The sequence below is a fragment of the Anthonomus grandis genome, chromosome 16 (genome assembly GCF_022605725.1).
Source record: "Anthonomus grandis grandis chromosome 16, icAntGran1.3, whole genome shotgun sequence".
NCBI classification, from domain to species: Eukaryota; Metazoa; Arthropoda; class Insecta; order Coleoptera; family Curculionidae; genus Anthonomus; species Anthonomus grandis.
Genome location: NC_065561.1, coordinates 7,100,593 through 7,126,997, shown reverse-complemented (window position 1 = coordinate 7,126,997; position 26,405 = coordinate 7,100,593). Strand labels below are relative to the sequence as shown.

At 33.7% G+C, this 26,405-nt stretch overlaps 1 protein-coding gene and 1 long non-coding RNA gene across 2 annotated transcripts; one reads left to right on the top strand and one right to left on the bottom strand.

Annotated features, from left to right (window-relative positions):
* Positions 1-985: 985 nt before the first annotated feature.
* On the bottom strand, positions 986-6,153 carry LOC126746002 (uncharacterized). The gene is made up of 2 exons (XR_007663772.1): positions 5,870-6,153; positions 986-1,225 (listed from the first exon to the last, which is right to left on the bottom strand). It is a non-coding gene; the product is annotated as an uncharacterized LOC126746002 (long non-coding RNA).
* On the top strand, positions 1,765-25,598 carry LOC126745993 (protein takeout-like). The gene is made up of 5 exons (XM_050454081.1): positions 1,765-2,075; positions 18,445-18,537; positions 18,625-18,772; positions 18,824-19,116; positions 25,206-25,598. Exons 1-5 carry the CDS (start codon positions 1,976-1,978, stop codon positions 25,409-25,411), a joined length of 840 nt encoding a protein of 279 aa, XP_050310038.1. The 5' UTR covers positions 1,765-1,975; the 3' UTR covers positions 25,412-25,598.
* The last annotated feature ends 807 nt before the right edge of the window (positions 25,599-26,405 follow it).

The window sequence follows — 26,405 nt, the reverse complement described above, 5'->3', positions numbered from 1 at the left end:
TGTCTCCTAGCCGAATGTCCCCATGCAAGGATTGCATAGCTAATGTGACAATGAAAAACTGCAAAATAGGTTGTTCGCCTTACATTGGTGGCGACACACTGAGAAATATGCCAGAGAAGATAAAGATCCTTGTTAAGTTGTTTTGCAAGGGCACCAACATGCTCGCGCCACTGTAGCTTGGGATTCAAGGTCACACCCAGAAAAGATACTGCCGAGACACAAAGTGACTCCCGTATGGGGAAAAAATTACCAACTGTGTCTTCTACGCATTCACCAGTAGCCTTTTAGAGCAGAACCACTTCACTGCCAACTTGATAGCCTCCAACGCCTCATCCAATGTATCAGCAGTGAGAGAAACAGTGGTGTCATCAGCAAAGAGAGTATATATGGCTATTAGGTCACTATAAGAAAGGTCATTGATATATATTAAAAATAATATAGGCCCAAGATTTGACCCCTGCGGTATACATGTTAATCTCACTCATTGCTGAGGACATCCCTGCCACCCTCACCACTTAATGTATGTGTTGAGGGTGGAGCAAATCATGACTTGTGGTGTCAAAATTGTAATATTTAAGCTTTCAAAGGAAGATACCATGGTCAACACAGTTGAAGGCTTTGGCCAAATCCAAAAATAAAACAGATGTAGATAGTCTAGTAAGGATAAAGCCTTGTCCCTCCTCATTTTTAAATGTAGGCCCAGACTGTATAAGTATTTAAGACACTTTTTTTTCACTACCTTCACCTCAGACTCTTCAATCCTTACTTTTCAATATTCCCTTTGAATATGGACACATTATTGTACGTTGTCCTTATATTTTATTTTATTCACGTTACCCGTTATCTGTTTTTTATGCTAGATATTTAATGATAGTACTATAACTTCATTAAATTTTTTTTTATTTTACTGTAAAACTTAAAAATACGATTCTCAATTGTTTTTTATTTTCATTTTTACCAGCCTTAAAAAATGCTACTAGTTGGCTAATTTAAACAAGTTTGTATTTTTGCTAATAACGAAGTTACCAATGGTGGACACATAATTTGGATAACCCTGTATATAGGGTGCTATGTGCTATGAAAATGCCAAAACTATAAAATATTTTAAAGTTATGTGCCATCCAATGACCCTACCGCGTTGCCAATATTTCAATATTCTCCTATTCATAATTTTTCTATAATCCATCGATGCAGTTCGCAGAGGACCATTTTTGTATGTCGTAATCTGAAAGTAAAATATATTTTAATAGACGATGTGCAATATTTAATTTAACCTTTAATTCTAAATTTTTAGGAGAAAGAGCTCATTATGCCATAAAGCGAACTTCTGGAAAAATGTTTATTACTGTAATTTAGTAAAATGAGAACAATAAAAAATTTAAAAAATTACAAAAATTATCATTTATTAATTTTAATTTTGTATTAGTAGTTTTTCTGCAAGAAAACAAAAAATAGCTAGGTAGAGTTTCTACATTAATAAATTTCTACTTCGTATGGACGCTAGTTTAGTCGGATTTAATCAAGTTGACCCAATAAAATCTGGTTTTATTACCCCCGAAGCATGTTAAAAGACTACTCGAACAAAATTTACCAATTTGAACGTGGTTATATCATTTAATGGGCTATATTGATTTTTCGCAATACTATGGAATTTCATATACTTATTCATCGATTACCTATTGCGTTTCGTATGAGGTAACAAGTGAGTATGGTCATTTCACGAAGAAAGACGAAAGGGGAGCCCTAGCTTTCACTTTAGCGCTCGATTGTAATCATCAAGCAGATTTCGCTTATTTGGTATGGTATACCCCGTCTTTTCTGGTACATTTACCATACCGAAGAAAATCAGGGGTTTAACTAACTAAATTCGATTTGATCTTGTTGCTGAAGCAACATTGTTTCAATTTTCCCTTATCTTTTGGTAAATCAACAGTTTCAAAAATTATTTAGTGATACACTACTAGTTTTTAATAATATGGCCGTAAAATGCTGGTTTGTTTTTATTTTTGTTCTCAATGTTACCGGCGCTATTTGGGGTTATAACGTTCAAGATGCCCCATTGCTTGTTAAACGACGTAAGTATTATTATTTTAATATTTTATGCCTAATTCTCAAATAAGATTCTTAGTTCTCAATAATTAAGGACCTACTTTTAATTTATATGGTTAAATAAACAATTAGTTTCGACTGCATATTATGCTTTATGCAGCCTGAGTATACTAAAAGAATTTCGAAATATTTTATTTATTTACTAAATAGCCCGATTAGTCGAAGTTCATTGCCACTAATCTTCTACTGGAAACCACAACATATTCATAAGATTTTAGAATGAAGCCTTTGGTGCAAAAACTCAGATTTTATAGTTTTGAGATAAATATTGGTCTTAAAGTTTAAAAGTTGGCATTTTTTTATGATTAGAGTTAGGGTAACTATTAAAAGTTATCTTAGACACATTTAAAAGTTTCTTTAATAAGGAATTTTATTTAAAAAAAAACATTTTTATTATTACAAATTTTAAAAAGATTGATAAAAATTTGACATATCACGCTTTTAAACAATTGTTTTTTAATACCGGAAAATAAAAATATCGAAAAATAATTGGTTCACTTTGCAGTCTATGACAATTTTGCTGTTTTCATAAATCAACGATAGTCTAGTTTTTGGCTTCATTAAAACAGTACCTAAACTTGCTAATTCCAAATTCTTCATTCTTGATCCATCTAATATCTCTGAATGAAAATTTTTCATGAGTGATGAGTTTTGTTCATGAGTTTTTTTTCTATCAATCAGTCCAAGTTTCTTAGGAAGTTCTTTAGTATCAACAAATTTGATTAATGATATTAAAAGGTGTTTTTTTTCTGGTTTTCGCCATGATTTAAGTATATTGATCATATTGAAGTATAAAAATTTCCTGGAGAATTTTGAATTGCGGCATATGATTTAATAATTCGAATTCTTAAGTCATCAATATCCAGTACCGGAATCCTATACACCAAAGTTTTTAAATGATCCCATGTGGTAAAGTGGATTCCATAGCTGGTGACCGAGGTGGCCAAAACTGAGGACCGCCTCTATGTTTCGTCTAAATAACGACGTGCTAATAAACTAAAATAAGCAGGAGCCCCATCGTGCATAAACCACATTACTCTTCTAACATCTAGGGGTACCGCCTCAAGAAGTCCTGGAAGTATGTCTTGGAGAAAACGAGTGTATGTTTCCCCATTCAATCTCTGTGGTAGAAAATGTGGGCCAATAAGGTGGTCTCCAATGATTCTAACCCAATTGTTGTTGGTGATGAGCTTCAACTATAGCATGGGGATTTTCATCTACCTAAATGTGGTTATTATGGTAGTTAATGATGTCTCTCTAGAAAAATTAGCTTCGTCAGTAAGCAGAATCTGCCTTAAAAACTGAGGGTTTTGCTCAATGACTTCTAACATCCAACGAGAAAATTCAAGATGCCTAGGAAAATCTCGTGGTAATAGAGCCTGGACTTGTACATGATATGGATATAATCACTGATCCTTTAAAATAGTCCATACTATCATTTGATTGACATGTAGCTGCAGACCAATTTTTCTAGTACTGGTGTCAGGTTGTTCATCCATTAAGTTAATTATTTCTTCCAATTCCGGTGTTCTAATATCGCGTTGGCGACCACAACCATGCTTTCTTGGTTGAAAAGTTCCAGTTTCTCGTAGTTTTTGATGAACGCGTGGAAATAACGTATATTGAGGTGCCATTCATTAAGGGTACATTTCAGTATACATTCTAGATGCTTGCAATGATATTTTGCATTTAAATAATTTGCCATTTTGATGAAGTGGATCAAAATTGCACAAAAAAGTTTCCAACAATCATCAGCAGACAGATTAATCGGTTAATACATTATTTGAAAGGTTAAGTAAACAGTGGTGTACCATATTTTTCATAAAAATATTTGCTTCAAACCTTGCACAAACGTCACTGATACAAATTAAAAAAAATAGTGAGCTTCAGAAAATGCCATTTGATGCATAGAAAATCCATACCAAATATTACTAAAATATCTACAGGGCTTTCACAGCTATTGTAAAAAAACATATATTTATGTTCAATCTTTACCACTAAGTATCTCAAAAGTTAAGACTTTTAGGGCATACGTTCATATAAAGTTTTTTTTTTAATTTATTCAAGAATCAGCCCCTGCATTTTTTCGCATCTAATTATTTATACCCTGTATATCCAATGGACAGATTCGAGGAAACCAGTGAATTCTCCGGGGGAGGAGCTGTACTTATACCAGTTCGAAAAGAATTTTCCAGTAGACGTTTGCCTTCATTAAGTAAAAGCATTGAACATTTATTTGTGCAAATAGAAATAGAGGGAAATCACTTTATTTTTGGTACAGCCTAGAAGTAACTTGGAAAAGTATGTTGAATTTAATGAATGCCTTGAGACAGTATCAGAAGAGTATCCTGAATGCCAGCTTTGTGTTTTGGGTGATTTTAATCTTCCAAATAGTCAATGGTCCAAAGGAATTTGTGCTTCTGAGGCAACCCATTTACCTGAAGCATCACCTAACGACGTACAGTTAATCCAGGTACTGTCATTTATGTGGTCATATCATAATCTATTAAGCAAACGGAATTGTAAAGAGAGCTCTATTTTGGATCTAGTACTTCTACAGGACGTTTTTTTGTTGCCAAGGTGCCAACAGCACCCACCCCTCTCCTTCAAAATTCAATGTACTAACAAGCATTTAAATAATGGTGGTTTAAAGTGTGATGGATATTATAGGGATTTCTTTTCGATGGATGTTGGTGACTTTTTTCTCAGTTTGATTGAAACACCATGTTGACGAATAGACCACTGGATGACATGTTCAATTTGTTTTATGACATTGTTTACTTAGCAGTTGACTGTTTTGTTACATTGATAATACTCCGCCAAAAAATTTTCCATTTGGTTCTCACAGGAACTAAGGGAAACAATTATTATAAGAGAAAATCGCATAAGAAATGCATAACAAGTGGCTCGTTCAGTGACTATGAACAATTTTTTAAGCTTAGGGCTGATTATAAGGCATTGAAAAGAGATTGCTACCTAAATTATGTTAACTCTTACAGAGTCTTCGCTTTTTTGGAAATATGTGAACATAAAAAAAAAGATTCTGGCATTACTCCTCAGATATTTTCTAATGAAGATAGCGCGCCCTCTGGAGGGGAAATTGTAAATCTATTTGCAGAATTATTTTTACAGATGTATACTGATAAAGTTTAGACTTCCCTGATATAACTTTTCTGCAGAGTTCCATTAACTTGTCTAGCCATAGAATCTCTATATTCGTGATTTATAAGAAACTCGCATCTTTCCACGTAAATAAGGGACTAATAGGAATAATTCTATTCTTATCAAAAACTGTGCTTTTATACTTGGTTAAATATGTGTCTTCATAGTGAAGTTCTGAAAATCAGGTTTCATTACACCCACCTTTAAGTCAGGGGACAAGTCGCAAGTAACCAATTATAGGTCCATAAGCATTTTAAGTTGTATCCCCAAAGTGTTTGAGAGCCTAGTCTATGATTTTCTGTCAACCAGTCTAAGGGGCTGTTTTATCGACCAAAAGTTTAGATTTTTTCCGCAACGTTCAACTGAACTTATTGGAAGAAGGTTGCCACGTACACACTTTTTAGACTGACTTCTCGAAAGCATTTGATCGAGTTAACCATTTAGTATTATCAGGGCCTAAATTCTTTTATTATAATACTTCCAGTTATTTTTATTTGATTTTAATATATGTACAACATCTTGTCAGGATGTATTACAACAATAAACTCGTAAACAGTAAACTTTCAAACAGTAACAAATAGAAGATAAATGTACTTACAGTAACTTGTGGTGTATATTTAGAACGTGTAAGAAGACAGAATGATAGATGCTTTGTCAGATTGCTTACGTCAGGATTCGAGATCATTGATATAAGATGATACTACATACCTAAAAAGTAAAAGGTACCTGTGAGCAAATATTTTACCCTAGTTATTGTGATTGTTAAATAAAAGTAAAATACGTTTACACAAGGCCATTTCAGATTTATAGCACCTGTACACAATACCATAAAACTATCAATAAGACTAACATCCTTCAAATTATAGACATCAGTAGACCTTGTTAAAGAGTTGTTCTCCAATCCAGGCAGAACAAAACCTGATGTCCATCATTAGAAATCGTGTTGATGGGATAGTGCTAGCAAGCACTCCACAAAACAACACACTGATGTAATGGCCAATTACACAGTCTACAAAATAATCCCAGGTGCCACAACACTCTGGGTTGCACTAGTGCCACACACCTACTTACACTAGCTAGCATTGTTTTACGTACCAAGGTATCAGGTCACTACACCTAGCACGGAAGGATGCGCATTTAAATATTACTTTCTTTATACTGATAATGATTTAAATAATGGGAAAAAACATAAGGTAAAACACAATGCTCAGTTAAAACTCTCACCTTTTTAATTTGACAGGTTTGATAGTTCAATAAAGGCAATAACCACAACACTAGAGAAAAGTTACGGGAGAACAAGTGGACACTGCTCCACGACTGTTTTCGAGTAAAGTTATCATCGAACTGAATTCTAACAAGGATCATATTAGAAATATCCCTTAAAAGAATTCTGGTAAACATCTGTCATCGCCTATGTTTTTGAGAACTTGTAAATACCAATATTCCCACACATTATAACTTTCTCCGATGTGACCTTTTTACCCGCATAAGTATTAGTAAGTGCTATTTCTGCTTATTTTGTTATCTCCCAAAACCTCTTAAAACCATAAAACTTAAAGATTCTCACAGATCGTCTTTATCTTTACATGTCAGCCCTTAACATTCCGATCGGTTATCGTTTCCTTTTTTATTAATTTTTGATGATCGACAAAAACCAGATAAAATATAATAACACAGTCTAACACAGTCAAGTCACTCGACCCTTTTCGACTAACCATCCGCACCTAGTTACATCCTGTACATAATATGCCCAGGTACGCCACTGGAAGAATGTAACTGACTGATAAAGATGGGTTTAAATGAAACTATTATCAATTTCGGAAATAATCTTTTATACCGATTCTTATCTTGTAAATATTATACCATTGTAAACGACGTAATTTACTGATAAAAATGGGTTTAAATGCAACTATTGTCCATTTCATAAATAATCTTTTATACCGATTCTTATCTTGTAAATGATAATTAACGACATTTAACTTATTAAGAATTCTACCGTGTTTTATCAAACTACATTTTAGCTAACTTAACATTTTTATCGTTAATTATCATATTTAATTTCCGAGTATGTAAAACACCGTATTTTATCTTTTTATGAATCTGCTAAGAACTAATTATTCCCGTAGTTTATCAAGCATTTTTAGTATATAAGATTCATGATTATAACATGTAGTGTCTTAGATTCTCGATAGTCGCCTGCTGTTCTTGATTGTCTCTTTAAGTTATAATAAAACTTCTAAAAATCAAGTATTAGAGTGATTTATTTGGGGCTAAGTCCAAGTTAGTTTCGAACCTTAAATATAATTGGCGCAGTCGGTAGGATAGTCCTGTACAGAAGAAAAAGAAACATAGTGCCGTTTTTCGCGGATAGTGTTCCTACAGACTCTGGTGATTTTTAAATCCTTGACGGGACTTCCTAAATCAATTTTGGTGGTGTGTGGAACTGATATTCCCAATCTCATCAACGGGCCTTAGTGGACAGCAAACCATCAACGGAACGGATATCCCTTGGTTGGTTTTAGACTTTAAGTACATGGTAAGAATTTTTGAATTTATTTTTCTTATATTGTGTGGATTTTATTTCTCTCTGTTAGGAGATCCAATTTATCCTTGTTTTTATTTTCCCAAGAATTTATGCAAAATATATTTTTGTTGATATTTATATGTTATAAATGTGTTCAGATTTATAAATGTTTCATGATTTAAGAGAAACTCAGAAATTAAATAATGAATTTCGAGAACAAATAAAAAATCTCGGTAATAATTCTAGTTCTAGTGATACTTCTAATAATTCTTCATCTAAAGAATCTCCGTTAGATTATCAAAATACATATTTTGAATTTCCATCTCCCAATTTAGACAACATTTCAGATCAGCTTGCTAATATACATTTGAAAAACAACATGAGTGAGAATTACCAGCAAATAAGATTATTTTTAGACATAATTCCTAACTATAGTGGTGATCCTTGCGAACTTCATAACTTTTTAGCTGCTTGTGATGAAACTTTAATTACTTTTGCAACAGAAAGCGAAACAGTAAAAAAATTAATTTTTAGAGGAATAATAGGCAAATTAAAAGGCAAAGCTCTAACTTTAATTAGTAGTCGCTTAGAATTAGATACTTGGAATAAGGTGAAAGAAGTTTTAAGGTTATCCTTTAGTGATCAAAGATCGTTTACTTGTTTGTTGCATGAATTGCATAACTTAAAACCTTATTCTAAGGAAAATCCTTATAACTTTGGCGTACGTTGTCAATACACTCGTAGTCTTATTTTTTCTAGTATAAATGATGATGCAACATTGTCAAATGATGCAAAAGTTGCACAAATAAGTAATATTGAAAAACTAATTTTAATAACATATTTAAAATACTTACCACTTAACATACAAACGGCAGTTAGGTTAAAAAATCCTTTAAACCTTGAAACAGCCATGCGACATGTTATAGAAGAAGAAAATTTTATTTCATTTGTCAGTAATACCGAAAGACGACAAACACAAAATACATTACCTCCACCTAAATATAAAACTCCATCCCAAAACTTTTATCAAACATACCCTCAAACATCAAGATTTCCAAACCCCAATTTTGGATATGACCAACAAAATTTTCAGAATTTTCCGAGTCAACCTATTAAGATAAACCCAAGACCAATACCCAATCAAAGATTTTTCACTAACCAACAAGTTTTTGGAAAGCCAAAACCCCAAACAAATGTCTGGAAACCCACGAATAAAGTTATAACTGAAAAACCAACCCCAATGTCTGGTATTTCTACAATAGCTACGAAACCACAATCGCAGCAAAATAAGCCTGTTACTTATCAACAACCAAGATCCAACAATTATTTTGTTCCTCAATCCAGACCAACATTCCATTTTGAAGAACTTCATAATTCTGAATTACCTTCTGAATTAGACACTGACCAGAATCCAATTGAAGATATAAATATCCTCCTTCAAGAAAATCCAGTAGAACAACATGATGACTACTTAATCCCAGATCTTAATGATTTACCCAATTCCGATCAAGAACCTGTAGATGATGAAAATTTTCCAGAACAAGCCTCTGTAACGAATTTTATTTGACCAATGATTTAGACAATCGTAAATTACCTTATATAAAAATTCTAGGTTATGGAAAACCAATTAAATTACTTATTGACTCTGAAAGTCATATATCGCTTCTCAATCCTCATCTAGCAAAAACTTTTTTTTCTGAGTTCATTGTTATCAAACCTAACATTATTAAAACAGCTTGTGGCCAACAAGAATCTAAATATGAAGCTCATATTCCAGCTTTCAAGGAATTTGATTCATGCCAAAAGATAATATTTACCCTTTTTGACTTCCATTCATTTTTCGATGGTTTAATCAGTTTTCGTGATCTACGAAATATGGGTTTCAACTGGAATTTACAACAAAACATTTTATTTAAAGACAAAATTACTTTACCAGTACATCAATGTACTCCTAGTGATTATAACTGTTTTAATATAACCCTAAATGAAAATGAAATTTTAAAAATTAAACTTCCAACTAATGCCACTTTAGATGGAACATATTACATACCTTATAATAAATTAAACTCACATTGCTTTATACCAGAAGGAGTTACATATGTTAAAAATGGTCATGCTATGGTTGAAATACATAATGTAAATATAGATGACACATACGTAAGTCTCAATAAACCGATAGAAGTATTTCCCATAGATAATTGGGACCTTTATCAAACAGAAATAGAAAAAAACTATTTTTGTCCAAATGAAACCGAAATAGGATCCCTATTAAGACTTGAACATTTAAATGAAGAAGGGAAACATAAAGTTGTTACATTGTGTACAAAATTCAAGTCAATATTTCAAAATCCCAATGAACCCTTGTCATCCACTACTCAAACGTGTCATAAAATCATTACTACCGATGAAGAACCTCTATATACCAAATCATAGAGACTTCCCCAAGTTCACAAAGAAGAAGTAAATCAACAGATAGGAAAAATGTTAGAGGATGGAATAATCCGAAACAGTACTAGTCCCTGGTCAAGTCCTATCTGGATTGTACCAAAAAAACTAGATGCTAGTGGGACACCTAAATGGAGGTTAGTAATTGATTACCGGAAACTTAATGCTAAAACAGTTCAAGATCGATTTCCTATTCCAAACATTGACGAATTACTAGACAAATTAGGCAAGTGTCAATACTTTTCAACCTTGGACCTGGCAAGTAGTTTTCATCAAATAAAGATCCACCAAGATAGCATAGAAAAGACAGCATTCTCAACTGAACAAGGACATTATGAGTTTCTAAGGATGCCCTTCGGATTAAAGAATGCTCCCGCAACTTTTCAGAGAATGATTAACGAAATCCTTAAACAATACATTAATAGAACTTGCTTGGTATATATGGATGATATTATAATATTTTCAACTACTCTTGACGAACATATTAAAAACCTAAAAGAAATCTTCAAAAAACTACAAGAATATAATCTGAAGGTACAACTTGACAAATGCGAATTTTTAAAAAAGGAAACTGAATTTTTAGGACATATAATCACCCCTGAAGAAATCAAACCTAACCCAAAAAAAATTGATGCTATTTTAAAAATACCGTTGCCAAAAACTCATAAGGAAGTGAAAAGTTTTCTAGGAATGGTAGGTTTTTATAGGAAATTTATTAATAATTTGTCAAAAATAACAAAATCAATGACCCTATGTTTGAAGAAAGGAAAGAAAGTTGAACACACTCAGGACTTTATTCAAGCATTTGAGACATGTAAAGCAATCCTTTGCAATGAACCAGTTTTAATACATCCCGATTTTTCAAAAGTATTTAAATTAACAACTGATGCTAGCAAATATGCCATTGGAGGCGTGCTTAGTCAAAATGGAAAACCTGTATGTTACGCCAGTAGAACTCTTAATCCCAATGAAATCAATTACTCAGTAACCGAGAAAGAATTATTAGCTATAATATGGTCAGTAAAATATTTTCGTCCGTACCTCTTTGGAAGGCATTTTCAGATAAGAACTGACCATAGACCTTTGAAATGGTTAGAAAGCCTTAAAGAACCTAATTCGAAACTGGTAAGATGGAGGCTATTACTATCCGAATATGACTATGAAATTGATTACATAAAAGGAAAAGATAATAGTGTAGCAGATAGTTTATCCAGAAATACAGCAGAACCCATAAACTCAAATTATACTAATCCAATAGCAAATCCAAACTCTTTATACAACGAACCTGGTGATATTGACATATCAATACAAGACTTTTTTGAAAATAATGTGACTACTGTACATTCAGCTGATGAGCCACCTTTACTATCTTACCCTTATTGTGACAAACCTCTTAATTATCACAAACAACAAATGATAATTAAAATGTCAGAAAGTTCAACTGTACCAAGATTCATAAAAGAAAAAGTATTTGAAAATTTCAGATACTTTGTTCACATTAGAAAACGTTTTCTAGAAGAAGACTTAGAAGAATTTATTGCTAACTTAAAAAATGACGTCACATATTATATGCATTTTCCAAATAAAGAAGACGAGAGATATTTCCTCAAAAACATTCAAGCAAAAACAGGCAGAATTACTTCTAAGCTCATGATATGTTCCTCAAAAATAACTGATGTTGTCCTGGGATCAGAACAACAAGACAAAATAAACTATCATCATATCTATAAAACAGGGCATCGCGGGATTACAACTACTATAGACTCTTTGAAAAGAAATTATTACTGGCCAACATTAGTCAAAGATGTAACTAATTATATTAACAATTGTAATATCTGCCAAAAGTCCAAATATGAAAGAAATCCGAATCAATTTATATTTCAACCAGTACCAATAGGTTCCAAACCTTTTGAAAGAATCCATATAGATACTCTGTCTATTTCTAAAGAAAAATTTTTAACTGTAATTGACTCTTTTTCCAAATTTGCACAAGTGTACAACATCCCTGGAGTAAATGCAGTTAATGTTCTAGATGGGCTGTTAACATTTATATCTCATTACGGACTACCAGAAACTATAGTTTGTGATAACGGTATAGAATTTAATAACAACAACTTTACTGATTTCTGTAAATTGCATAAAATTAAACTTCATTACACTACTCCTAAAAACCCCAATTCAAATAGTTACATTGAACGATTTCATAGCACTTTATTAGAACAAATAAGAATCAAAACTCAACAAAACCCGAAAGAATCTCTCAACAATCTCATAAAATATTCTTTAATTCATTATAATAATACCATACACTCTGCTACTGAATACACACCCTTTGAAATCGTATCAGGGCATTTCACTTCAAAAGATCCTTTCGATGTGGAAGAAAAAAATATAGTTTCAAAATATGTTTAAACCCATAAAGACAACCTTAAAGACAGGTATAAAGAAATCAATGAAAAGATACAAGAAAAGAAAAATCAAAAATTAGAAAAAATAAATTCTAAACGTGTAGAACCCATAAACATTTCTGTAGATGATAATATTTATCACAAAGAATTACCCCGTGACAAATTAGCCCCAAGATATGTAAGAATTGACCCTATAGCACAAACTGCTAATAAAGTAAAGACAAATACTTCCAAATATTCAAAACACAATATTAAGAGGCGCAAGAAATAATAATTATTTTTCTTTATTTGTTTCAGATGAGAATACTTCTCATTCTCTCTCCTTTATTCTTAATCCTAATCACTAATGGTTCAATTCAAGAATTATCTAATCCAATTTTACCACTTAGTTTACAACCTAGTAGAATAATACTTAGCAAACATACATATGTAAGTTATTTGAATTTTTCGGAATTATTAGAAATTCGAGACGACTTAGCCTATGATCTTGGTTTCATTACAAGAAAGAATAATATGGGCAATCACACTATTAATTTGATAAAACAAGCTAAAACATTACTGCTTTATGTAAATAATACTTTACAAATACTTTATCCAAAATTAAGATCCAAACGTGGATTACTTAACTTGGGAGGAAGAATTTCGAAATGGTTATTTGGCACACTAGATGCTGATGATGGCGAACGAATAAACTCTATTCTTGAACATCTTAATAAAAATAATAATATATTGCAAGATTCCATAAATGAAGAAATAACAATGGCAAAAGATATAATGATTAAAACTAATCATTCTCTTTCTCAAATTAAGTCAAACTTGAAAATTATTGGCGACATAATTAATAGCTTCTCAGTCGAGCTTAACGATATTAATACCTTAGATTTGCTTATTAATTCATTGTTGACCTTTTATATTCAGTTAAATCAAATAACGAATGCAATAACATTTGCTAACCTTAATAAAGTTCATCCTACTTTCTTAACGTTACAAAACCTAAACTATTTAATCCTACAAACAAAGTCGATCTATTCTACTAATCAAGTTGCTCAATTTAAGAATCATTATAGCTACTATTCATTTTTAGGAATTCAGTTAGTATTTAAAAATGATAAAATAATATTTTTAATACACTTTCCTATTTTAATGGATAACTCTTTTAAAACATATTTTGTTTATCCAATCCCTATTGATAATAAAATTATTATACCACCTAAACCTTACCTTGTCCTAAACGAGAGAAATGAATTTTACCAATATCAAGAAACGCCATGTGAAGAAGTCGAAAACACCTTCTACTGCAAAAACAAACTACCAGCTGATGAAGATTGTATTGTTGATATTATACAAAGAAACCAACCTCAGAACTGTACAACTGTCTCGATCCACTTGAAGAAAGCCATAGCCAATCAAGTGACTCCATATTCAGTACTTCTAACCACCCCTACAAAGATCCTTGTGATAGAAGATTGCTCCATTGAAGAACGTCACGAGTTAAACCCTGGAAGTTATTTGATTACTATTCCTATCAAACGTCACTTTATCATCAACAATGAAAAGTTTGTTGCTGGAACTGAAGAAATATCACCAGCCCTAGTAATTCGACTATCCAAATTAGATCTTTCTCTTCTGCCAGAGCATTACGAAACATTGAAACTAACGAATCTGGACTTGGAAGAAATCAATCACCTAACTGCTAAAATCAAATCACAGCATGAGGTGAAACTTATGGACTCGATTGTTCGAACACCGCCCCTTTGGGTCCACATTGTGATATATCTTGTGGTCTCAGTCCTCATTCTTTTGGTAGTAACATGGTACTATCGAACATGCTACCCATATCCAATTTGGTTTATCCGCCGACAGAGAAAAAACCAAGAAGATGCCGAACTTGATGATCAGCCCAGGTCACCTTAGCCAACCATTCCAACCCTAAGGTTCCATCTCAGTTGGGAGGAGTTACATCCTGTACATAATATGCCCAGGTACGCCACTGGAAGTAATGTAACTGACTGATAAAGATGGGTTTAAATGAAACTATTATCAATTTCGTAAATAATCTTTTATACCGATTCTTATCTTGTAAATATTATACCATTGTAAACGACGTAATTTACTGATAAAAATGGGTTTAAATGCAACTATTGTCCATTTCATAAATAATCTTTTATACCGATTCTTATCTTGTAAATGATAATTAACGACATTTAACTTATTAAGAATTCTACCGTGTTTTATCAAACTACATTTTAGCTAACTTAACATTTTTATCGTTAATTATCATATTTAATTTCCGAGTATGTAAAACACCGTATTTTATCTTTTTATGAATCTGCTAAGAACTAATTATTCCCGTAGTTTATCAAGCATTTTTAGTATATAAGATTCATGATTATAACATGTAGTGTCTTAGATTCTCGATAGTCGCCTGCTGTTCTTGATTGTCTCTTTAAGTTATAATAAAACTTCTAAAAATCAAGTATTAGAGTGATTTATTTGGGGCTAAGTCCAAGTTAGTTTCGAACCTTAAATATAATTACCTGCCGACGCTGCCCCTCTCGCCTATCGGAGTTTATCGATCCCCCGCATGCGGGGGATTTATACCGGTTCGTCGACGAAATGTGGTTATAGGGTTGACTCGGTTTAGTTTATTTTCGACGTTTACCGAGTGTGCCAATATTTTTTGTTTTTGTGAATTTAATATTCTGTCATTTAGTGCTAGTTTTACGAACTTTTACTTTAATATAATTTATATTAATAGTAGTTGTTTGGTAATGGCTTCTCACGGACAATACTGCTGTGTTGAATTTTGGATTAGAATAAGACCTAAAATTATACTCGTACATAGTTCCTCTAAATAAATATGTATTGTTTATAATTTAATATTTTGTACTGTGTAATAGAATAGTAAGTGTGCATTGTAATGAAATTACGATTATTAACAAATAAGAAATATATGCATATACCGACATATAAATCAAGTGTTTTTTTTTAAATTATTTTCCTTTTTACAGTTTCCCACTAATTACATATGTTTTGATCAGCCAACTGTGATTCAACAAATTAATATTCCATTTAATAATAAATGGTAGTAAACATCCAGGTAGAAATAAACGTCATTCTAATAAACATCCAGGTAGAATAAACGTCCAGGCTTCTACATACCTACATAGTAGGTAAAGTGGATTTTGGGAAAATCCCCAAACAAGTAAAGGATTAAATAAAGGGTGTCTATATTAAGTGTCTGAACCAAATGATTCCTCTACCAGGTCAATCGAAAAAATAAAGATAATCGGTACAACCCTACGTTTTTATTATTGAGAATAATAATGCTGGATTGAATAAAATAAGAAATAAAATAAGACTAAAATAAGAGTTCAATTTACACAAACCCCCATAAGGCATTTATACAGCAAAATAAAATAAGAATAAAATAAGAAGTTGACCAAAATGCAACTAATATTTAACTTTTATTTAAAAACGAAAGTACGCACGGCGTTTTGGTCAGAAAACCCATTGAAAGACAAAGAGATAAAATTTAACTGGTATGTAATTGGTCAATTTCTTGAAATATACCTGGCATGTGATTGATAATTCCTTATTTATTATTTTATTTTATTTTGCTGTTTAAATGCATACATGTCAAATAAGGCCTTATTTTATTCTATTTGTCTGTATAAATTCAGCTTAACTATAACTATTATAGTCGTCAATTAAGGTATACATTTAGGTTTACACCCTTTATATTAGGTACACCTTTATTAAGATTAAAGGGTTTTTAGGGGATTCTAGTTTTCTTAACAACATTCCTAAGGTTTGACTGAAATTTAAGCGTTTTATTAGTATTATAAAAAGAAATAAAAGCAAAGAAAAAATGGCGACTGGATGCATACATAAATATATTACCTATTACCTAGTTGCTGTTTATAAAACGCATGCGTAAACGCATTTCTAATGTGAACGTTGTGGACGGACTTGTATCCTGTCATGCGAGGGGTGCCGGCGTAGTTTACAAGTGATTTACGACCGCTTATAAAAAAAGGCGGCATTTTGAGGCGATCAAAGAAGTGATTCTACTCATTGAAATCTATATACTTTGATAATAACTAAAATAAATTCACGTCTTACAGTATTAATTAACAGGTTGGAGATTGTTGGTATACACGCTCAGCTTTTAATGTGACTGAAGTCTTATCTAACTGGTAGAAGACAGATGGCGACTTAAAAACTTTCATTCGGTGGAGATCAAGATACCTTCTGAAGTGCTACAGGGCTCTCATCTTGGTCCATTACTCTTTATAACATTTATGTTGACGATATCTTGTTTTCTTCATACAAGTTTTCTTATTTTTGCAGATGATCTGAAGTTGTATATGAGCAATCACACAACAATTGATTGTGTTAAGTTACAGTCGGATTTGGACCGCTGCTTGGTTCAATGGTGTGATCAAAATATTAAGGAGCTTAACGTCAAGAAGTGTAATTTAATGGTTTTTAGTCGTCGTAGAAATCCTATTGAGCATGTCTACAACATAAACGAATATGCTTTGGTTAGGGTGTCCTAAATTAAAGACCTGGCAGTTATACTTGATTGTCAGTTATCATATGTACGTCACATATCCTCCATTATTGATACAAAGTGTCTTCAAATCTTTATTAAGCGTTGTACAAGAAATTTCCTTAGTGTAACATCCATCAAATTATTGTTCTGCTCTCTTGTGCACCCACACCTTGATTATTGTTCACGTGTTTGGAGCCCCCATTACAATGTTCATAATCAAGGTATTGAAAGAGTGCAGCATAATTTTCTACGATATATTTCATATAGGAACATACGGCTGAAGATGACATTCATTATCGTCAGGTAGAGGAATCTCTTAATATTATAGGGATCTGGTTGTACATGTTTCACAATTTATTGCACTCGTTGAGTTTTAGCCCTGAGTTGACGGGAACGATTGATGTTAATGCACCATCTCGACATACAAGATACAACCATTTTTTTATGCTCCTACCCACCTAACTAACTATGGCTTCAACACGTTCATTTCTAGGGAGTCTCGATTTGCGAATCAGTATGCTGACAACCTTGACTGTTTTTCGAATAAGAGTATATTTAGGCGACAGCTAGCTCTCTGACTATCTGTAATATGTTACTGGTATATTGAAATTATTGTTTTGTTCATAGGATATGTAAAATTACTAGTCCTGTGTTATATGGATATTTTTCTTTTTGTTGTATAAACACCTATAGTACATATACAGTCTACTGTTTTTTTAGCTAAGCAAATTATGTAGTTGGTAGTTAGGTTGGGTCCATTTGATTCAATTTCTATTCCTAGATTTATAAAAAAAAATGGGCTTGACTCGTGGATAAAGAAATAAATAAAATAAAATAAGAAAATGAAGTATGTAAAAATTGTAGTAAATTTAACGGATTTGTCGGCATTTGATTTTAAATCTGAATGGATTTGTCGGATTTGGAAACTGACACCATATTTAAATCATACATTTAGATCCGATATAGAGGGCTTTGCACTATACATATATAAAGAGAACGACAATACATTGGTGGTAAAAACCGAAAATTAATCAAAAATAGATTTGCCGGGATTCAACAATTCATCAATTGGTTTATAGGCACGCTCCAGTTCACATCGCATAATGTTCGATTTTTGATGAAAAAAATATTGTTTCTAGGGTGACACTAGAAAAAATAATTTTTTACCATATCGCTAATTGCCATTTCAAAATATCGTACCAATCAAAGTTATTAAAGTTACACTTTTTATATTTTAGCTCCATGGCTGAAAGCTTGCAAAAAATCTGATGAAAACGTTAACAAATGTATCAACGATATGTTTCTGAAAATGTTTCCAAGTTTAGCGGTAGGTAAGTATCAGAAAAACCTGAAAATATTTTAAAAATAACACGCTAATGTAAGAGTAGTTATTAAATGCTACATTTAAAAATTTTAAGGTATTCCTGAAATTAATGTTGAACACTTCGAACCACTTTCTCTGGATGCTGTATCCATAAGCAAAGGAAACGGGGCAATTGTTTTAACTGGAAGCTTATATGATTTAAACGTAGCTGGTCCATCTAACTCTACGCCAAGGGATACCTCGTAAGGAAGGAGATAAAAAACAATAATCGATAAGTAAATATTATTTTTTAGATTTACTATAAATGATGATAAGCATGGTCATTGGAACTTTAAGTTAGACATCCCTCTTCTAGACCTTAAATCTAAATATAATTTAAAAGGTCAAATTTTGGTATTGCCATTATTGGGCCAAGGAAACTGTGATATGAAAATGTATGATATTCGTACCAGAATTTTTACAAACATTACGTTTTTGGAGAAGGAAGGCCGTGAAGTAATGCATATAGATTCTATGAAAGTTAAATTTAGGATTGGTGGATTAAAGGTTAAATTTGATAATTTGTTTAATGGGAATAAGGTATTAGGTAAGTAATGTCTTTTATCTATTTCAATTTATTTTATACAAATAATAAAAAAAAATATTGCATTAATTGCTTCATGCTTAGAACATTGAAAGGCTAGAATTAGCATTGCCGTGGAAATATGGGCAGTTTGTTTGCTTGCAACATCTCTGATGCAATGATGCCAAATGCTTGTGTAGAAATGGCAAAAAAACACACTTTATAATATCATAAAAATTTGTCACTTATTTTAAAAGGCGCAAAATAATACTATTCCTCTTTAATAAGATATGAAACATTATTTATCATAAAATATGATAAGATATTAAAGTCAAAATTCAAAGTTAAATGAATGTAGATAACGTATATTAAAGAAAAAGGCAACAACATCGCAACGCCGCTCGATCGCATTAGATTCCACCGACACAAGTAATCTTTACCAGTGACGTCGTCAAAAATATTTAAATAATAAATACTTATTATTAATAGATTTTGCTGCTACCGTTTATGAACTCTAAATGCTTTTTTTTAACCTTCGTCTTCCCGGGTGGGGTACAAATGTACCCCATACATCTCTTTTCTTGCATATTTGCCCAAAAAAAGCTTATTTTTTGTGAAGAATTTTATTTTCTGTTAATAAAAGCTATGTAAATATTTACTGCCTTTTAAACCACATTTTTTTCTCGGTTTTTCAAAAATAAAGTTGTTTGAATAGCCTGGGGTACATTTATACCCCACGTGGGAATGCACGCCTATTGGCTTGGCGGTGCTTTGTACTTCGATCCGGCGCGCGCTGCTTCTAAAAATAGACCATTAGTTGATTAGAGTGATCGTTGCAGTGTGCGCAGACTTATTTACTGTTTTATTTATTTCAAAGCCACTGAAGTGTTTTGTTTTAGCAGTTAGTTTTACGAGTTTTGTGGTATTTCGCTTTTTTAAAAGTTAATCAAAAATGTCGAAAGGCCTTAGTGATGCCGAATTAGAACGGCTATTATATGCAGACTCTGATGATGAAATAGGGGAATTTGACGTAATTTTGTCTGACGATGAGGAATTTGAGGAAAGTGACGGGGAACCGGAAATAAATCACAAGGAGTCGGATCTTATTAAATGCGATAGTGACAGTCAAGGCACATCTATGGAGCAGGAACAGCAAGAGTCTATGGACCCTGGAAATCTATTTTATAAATCTAAAGATGGTACCCAGTGGTCAAAAGTTCCCTATCCTCAGACACGCAGAGGAGCTAAAGATATAATAAAGAATAAACAAGGTCTTACTCCGTATAGTTCAAATTTTACCACTGAAATTGAAGCTTTTTTACTGTTCATGTCAGACAATATATTGAATATATTAGTAGTTCAAATGAATAGAAAAGCTGAAGAGGTAAGTTTCCTTTTTCATTGACCTTATTTAAAATTTTATTTGATATTATTTATAAGTAGTATTAGTTTTCTTTATTTTACTGTTACTTATTAAGAATTATTTTGTTTTTTTTTATGGTAAACACAAGCACAAGAGGAAAGTCCTATGTCACTCTTGGAGTGGTGCTTGCGCGAGGATATTTGTGGGCATTTATCTTGAATCGCTGTAGGTTGTATGCGTCGGGAAATATGTGAGGTGGAAGCCTGTTCCACAAAGAAGATGTTCTCCAGATGAATGAGTCCCGATACAGCGACGTCCTTGGGGTAGGCAGGTGGACTCGATGTTGATAAGCCGCAACTGCTAGACGCGTCCTTCTTGCCGGAACAGCCCTGGGTGGAATCAGGCCTGCCAGCTCAGAGGAGCACTTACGAGTGATAATAACGGTAGAATAAACAGAGATCAGCCACCTTTCTCCTGTGCTCCAGACTATCCAGACTCTTTGTCAGTTCTGGTTTGTCGATAAGACGAATAGCTCTCTTCTGTATAGAATCCAGCAGGTTTAAACTATGCTTGGGTGCAGAGCTCCAGACATGCGAGCAATACTCGAGGGAAGGGCGTATTTGAGCCTTATAAAGAGTCAGCAGCTGTTCTGGTGTATACAGTTTTTTCGTTTTGAAAAGCACTCCGAATTTTTTGAAAGTCGCCCTGGCGACCTCTGCAACGTGGTCATGCCAGGACACACTGTTGGTGACCTCGACTCCTAGAAGATGTAAAGATGATTTCATTGGCAATGTTTTCCCTGTCATAACCAGCTCCGGGCCACCAAGGTTAATCTAAGATTCTGAGAACTTGCGGCTGTCGTTGGTTTGGCGGACTTAAATGTGAAAATAAGTGTGCTATCGTCCGCAAAGCTGTAGATTGGATTGACAGTGGTTCCTAGCAAATCGTTGATATATACCAAGAAAAGGGTCGGGAATAGAATGCATCCTTGAGGGACTCCAGCATTAATGTTAAATTTGTCGGAGAGGTATCCATCGACGGCTACTTGGATTGTTCGTTGTTCAAGAAAACTTTTGATCCAATTCAATAATGAATTTTGTATGCCGATTGAGGAGAGCTTGGTTAGTAGTCCCTCATGCCACACTCTCTCAAATGCCTTGGAAATGTCAAGAGCGACTGAGCGGGACTCGCCGTGCTTCTCCGTGGCCTCCGTCCACAAGTGTGTGACGTAGGCCAGAAGATCGCCGGTGGATCTAAGCTTTCGATGCTTTTGATGATCGCTGATTAGTCCAGATGATTCCAGATATCTTAACAGTTGTTGGTTGACTGCTTTCTCCATAATCTTCGATATTACTGGAACTAGTGCAATCGGGCGGAGCATCGTCTTCTTACCCTACCCTTTTTGGGTACAGCTTGCACTCGAGCAGTTTTCCAGCTTGTTGGAAATTGGCCCTGATTATACGATGCCGTGAACATTCTACATAAGGGAGGAGTCAATTCGTCTGCACAACGTTTTAGGATTAGGGCTGGAATTCCATCAGGTCCAGAAGCTTTGTTGGTGTCTACGCTTTTAAGAATTTTATTTATAATTCAATGGGGAAACGAAATTTCTCCCATCGTTGAATTCACCCTTGACAAATATGGCGGTGTTTTGCCTTGCGAGTGCAGAGTAGAATTGGACGCGAAGAGTTTACCCAGTAAGTTGGCTTCTTCCCTTGCTGTTACCGCGATAAAACCATCATCTGCTGTTAGGGGTGGCAAGACCGACTTAGCAAATCCTTGACTAACGGCTTTCGATACCGACCAGAAAGATCTTGTTCCATTTGGGCAGTTTAGCAGTTTGTTTTTGATCCTGTTGGTGTGACTCTCTTTGCATTCATCAATAATTCGCTTGCAGCTATTTCTAGAGGCTAAAAAGTTCCTCCGATTTTCGATGGAAGGATGTTGACGCCATTTGCGATATGTTGCGTTTTTAGTGTTTACTGCCTTTTTGCAATTCAGGTTAAACCATTGCTTGTTGTTTGATCCGCATTTAGTAGAAAAAGGGATATAAGCTTCCATTCCTGCCAAGACCGTCTCTGTAATTTGGTTTGCACATTCTGAGATGTTATTGGTTTTAAAGCAGACTTCTTTCCAAGGGAATGAGCGATAAAATTCCCGAAGATGGTTCCACTCTGCTGATTTATAGTGCCATACCTTCCGCGGCATCGGAGGATCCTGCGTTTTAACCTCCAACTGGCAAGAGACTGTTATCAATTTGTGGTCCGATGTTCCTAGGGGGGCATGTACTGATACTGTGTACGAGTCAGGGTCTGAAGCCAAGACCAGATCTAGGAGACTCGCGAACTCGCCGTCTCGATCGGAGATTCTGGTAGGTTCCTCCACAAGCTGCATAAGCCCGCATATGGTGGCAAATAGCTCAGCTTCTCGTCCTTCATCGTCGTTCTTGTTGCAGAAGCGCAGCCGGTTGATATTGTGAACGTTAAAATCACCCATGACGATGATTTCTGCGCTTGGGTAGTCAATTTGCAGATGGTTAATGCAATCAACCAGGTTCAAAAAGAGCCGTCTATATTGGGTGTCGCTTGGTGGTCTGTAGATACAGCAGATAAATTTCGTGGCACCACTGGCTATTATCTTGAACCACATGACGTCGAAGTCCGCAGGTTCAAGCGTTTCCTCCTGCTGGCAACTTAAATCGTTCTTGACAAATACTGCCAATCCAAAGTTTAGTCGAAATCGGGTGTGTAGATCGTATCCAGGATAAATGAGGTGAACATTTGTTGTTGAAGGTTTCACCTTTGTTTGGCTTATTTGATTGCAGGTGTTGGTGTACTGCATTAATATTGGTGTTTAGGCCTCTGATGTTGCAGAAATTGATTTTTAGGCTTTTTGATCCGCCTGATGGATCCCCCCGTCCAGCCTCCGCCCGGAGATCCGAATGGGAGGCGAGTGTACCTCCGGAAAGTTTTGGTCGTGAGGGCGCCATCATGCATGTTATAGGTAATAAGACAATGGAATGAAAAATATCCACATAAATTGCAAGGAACTTGGCAGCTTCAAGGAACTTGGCAGCTTACCGATTCTACGGAAATCAAGGCGTACCTAGAAATCCTGCTGATACAAGGAGCGCTTCAAGCAACCAAGGAGCCCCAAAAAATGTTATGGTGTACAGATAAGAAATATGTCAGGCCTATTATTCCGGCAAGTATGTCACGTAATCGATTTCAGTTGCTTACAGCATTTATTCGATTTGACGACTATTCTACTAGACCTCAGCGTAAGATAAACAATAAATTGGCGCCAATTAGAGAAGTTTTTGATTTGTTTGTTCAGAATTGTATCATGGCCTATTCACCTGAGTCACATGTTACTATAGATGAGCATATTGTTTCCTTCAGAGAGAGATGTCCTTTTCGAGTTTACATAAAAAGTAATCTCGATAAATATGGCCTTAAAATTTGGGCAATGGCGGATAGTAAAAATTCGTACAGCATACATTTACAGGTTTATCTTGGTAAAATAAATAACAAACCAGAAAAAAATCAGGGTGAGAGAATGGTTCTGGATGTTGTTGAACCCCTTGGCACTGGATATGGAGTAACCACTGATAATTTTTTTACAAGTCTATACTTGCTGAAAAAAACTTACCCTGTGTGGAACCCTAAGAAAAAATAAGTCATACATTACAAACGAGTTGCAACTCAAATTATTTAGGCCTCAATTTTCTAGTATGTTTGCATTCACAAAAGAACATACTATTGTGTCTTATACACCTAGCAAAGGCAAAGCAGTTATTTTATTGTCTACGGAACATCATGATGATACTGTTGCAGATAAAAAATATAAGAATAAACCTCATATTATACTTCATTATAATGATACAAAGGGTGCTGTAGACACCACAGATAAAATGGTAAAGCAATACTCTACTCGCAGAATTTGCAAGCGATGGCCAATTGGAATTTTTGGCCAATTATTAGATATTGCGGCACTAAACTCTTTTATTTTATGGGACATCAAGTATTCAAAAATCAAAAAATCTAAGGACGACCGACGATATTTTTTGCTTTAGTTAGGAGAATCTTTGGTAAAAGAATATATTGTACGAAGATATAATAATTCAGGACGCTTGAGCAAGACGCTAAGGCAGTATATGCGCGATGTTGTTCTAGACTTGGCGTCTCCTCCAGTTGAAAACCAAAATGAAAGACTTAAAAGTGGACGTTGTTATCTCTGTGATCGAAATAGAGATCGCAAATCTACAACAACTTTGCAAGGAGTGTCAAAATTTCGTATGCGCGGAACACCATGTAAAAGAAGTGAAGTGTGTTAAGTGCAAAGAAAATTAACTATGTTTTTTATAATTTGATTAGTTACAAGTGTATTTTATGTATTTGTATAATTTTATAATTATTATAGACTTCTTAATAAGTTTTTATTATTCTACGTTTATGACGTCGGTTGTCCTTTGATGTGATGATGTTATGATAATATCGGGTTTTACTAAGGGGTACTCGGGTTTTTTTAAGGTCGGTTTAAATCGCCCTTTTCCCATAGTATGGCACAAGTTTTTATTATCGTAACAGTTCACAAAAACTTTCCTCTTTTGAAAATGCGTGTAAACTTGACAACAGAGAATCGATGAATATGTTTGTAAACAAAAGTTATTATTTACTAATTCTAGCCTTTCAATATTATAAGGCTTCATGATAAAGTTGATGGTAAAAAAAGGTTTACTTTCTTTTAGGACATACAGTGAACTCCTTTATTAATCAAAATGGCTTGGAGATTGTAGCAGAACTAGAAGAAAACCTAGGAAATAGTTTGGCATTAATATTCATGAAACTCATAAATAATATTTTTACAAAAATTCCTATTGATTTGTGGTATTTATCAGACGAACAATATAAGCAGTACGAAGAAGACTTACAAATGCTAAAGTTGAACTCTTAGAATAGTATTATTAAGTATAGTTCGTAAGGCTCGGATTCAAAAATGTTAAAAAGCCAAAAGATATAATGTGATAAAGTTAAGTATTTTATTTTTACAAAACATACTTTTTTAATTTTAGGGGTAAAATAATTAAAAAAACGATTGTTGCTATTTTTATCCGATAATAAATTAAGTTTTTATGAAAGTCCTTATGCATTAATTATTGTCATCGTCCGGATTATATTTTAGGTCAAGGGGTAAATAGAGAATTTTCTGGGGTTAGAATTTTGCTTCATTCAGTAAAACTCATATTTTCATCACTTTCACTTTTTAACATTTGAAAAAGTAGTATAAAGCCAGTTATAATGTATCTTATATATTTTCCTATTGCGATGGCATTGAAAAGGGGGTGAAGCCTGGTGCATAGTACATGTATAGACCTGCGCGTAGGCGCAGAATGTCTGTTTCTAATTGGTTGCATTTTTGCTCGCCGCATCTTGATCTTTTGATTTTTCGGCGAAAAATGTAAATTTTTTGCTGAATAAGATGTTGCTGAAATGTCGAAAAGGAATGTAGATATTTCAGTAGATTTTAGGAAAGTGTGAAATGAACGGAAGCATAGAAACAGTAGATTGTTGCGTTTGCTTCAAAGAAGTTTAATCATTCTTTGAATTTTTTTAAATCTAGTGAAATATGGGTCTAATTTTTGAGGCAATTACAATAATAGTGCCTTTGCGGGCGATTCCAGTAACCAGTGCCCTCTGTAATAGAAATAAAAAATTAAAAAACCTATAGAACAAATTTAGATATTAAGTATTATAACCCTTTTTTTTCGGGCTTCGTTCCGTTAGAGGCTACATTGATTTTTGGAGGTAGTGTTTTTAACTCTTTCCCTCTAATCTCTTATTGTTTGTGTGTACGTTGTTTAAGGGTAAGTCGAGCTTACTATAAGTTGTATTGGCTTTTTATTGTTTTGGCTTACATCATCTGCTTTTTGGCTAGAATTTTTTCATTT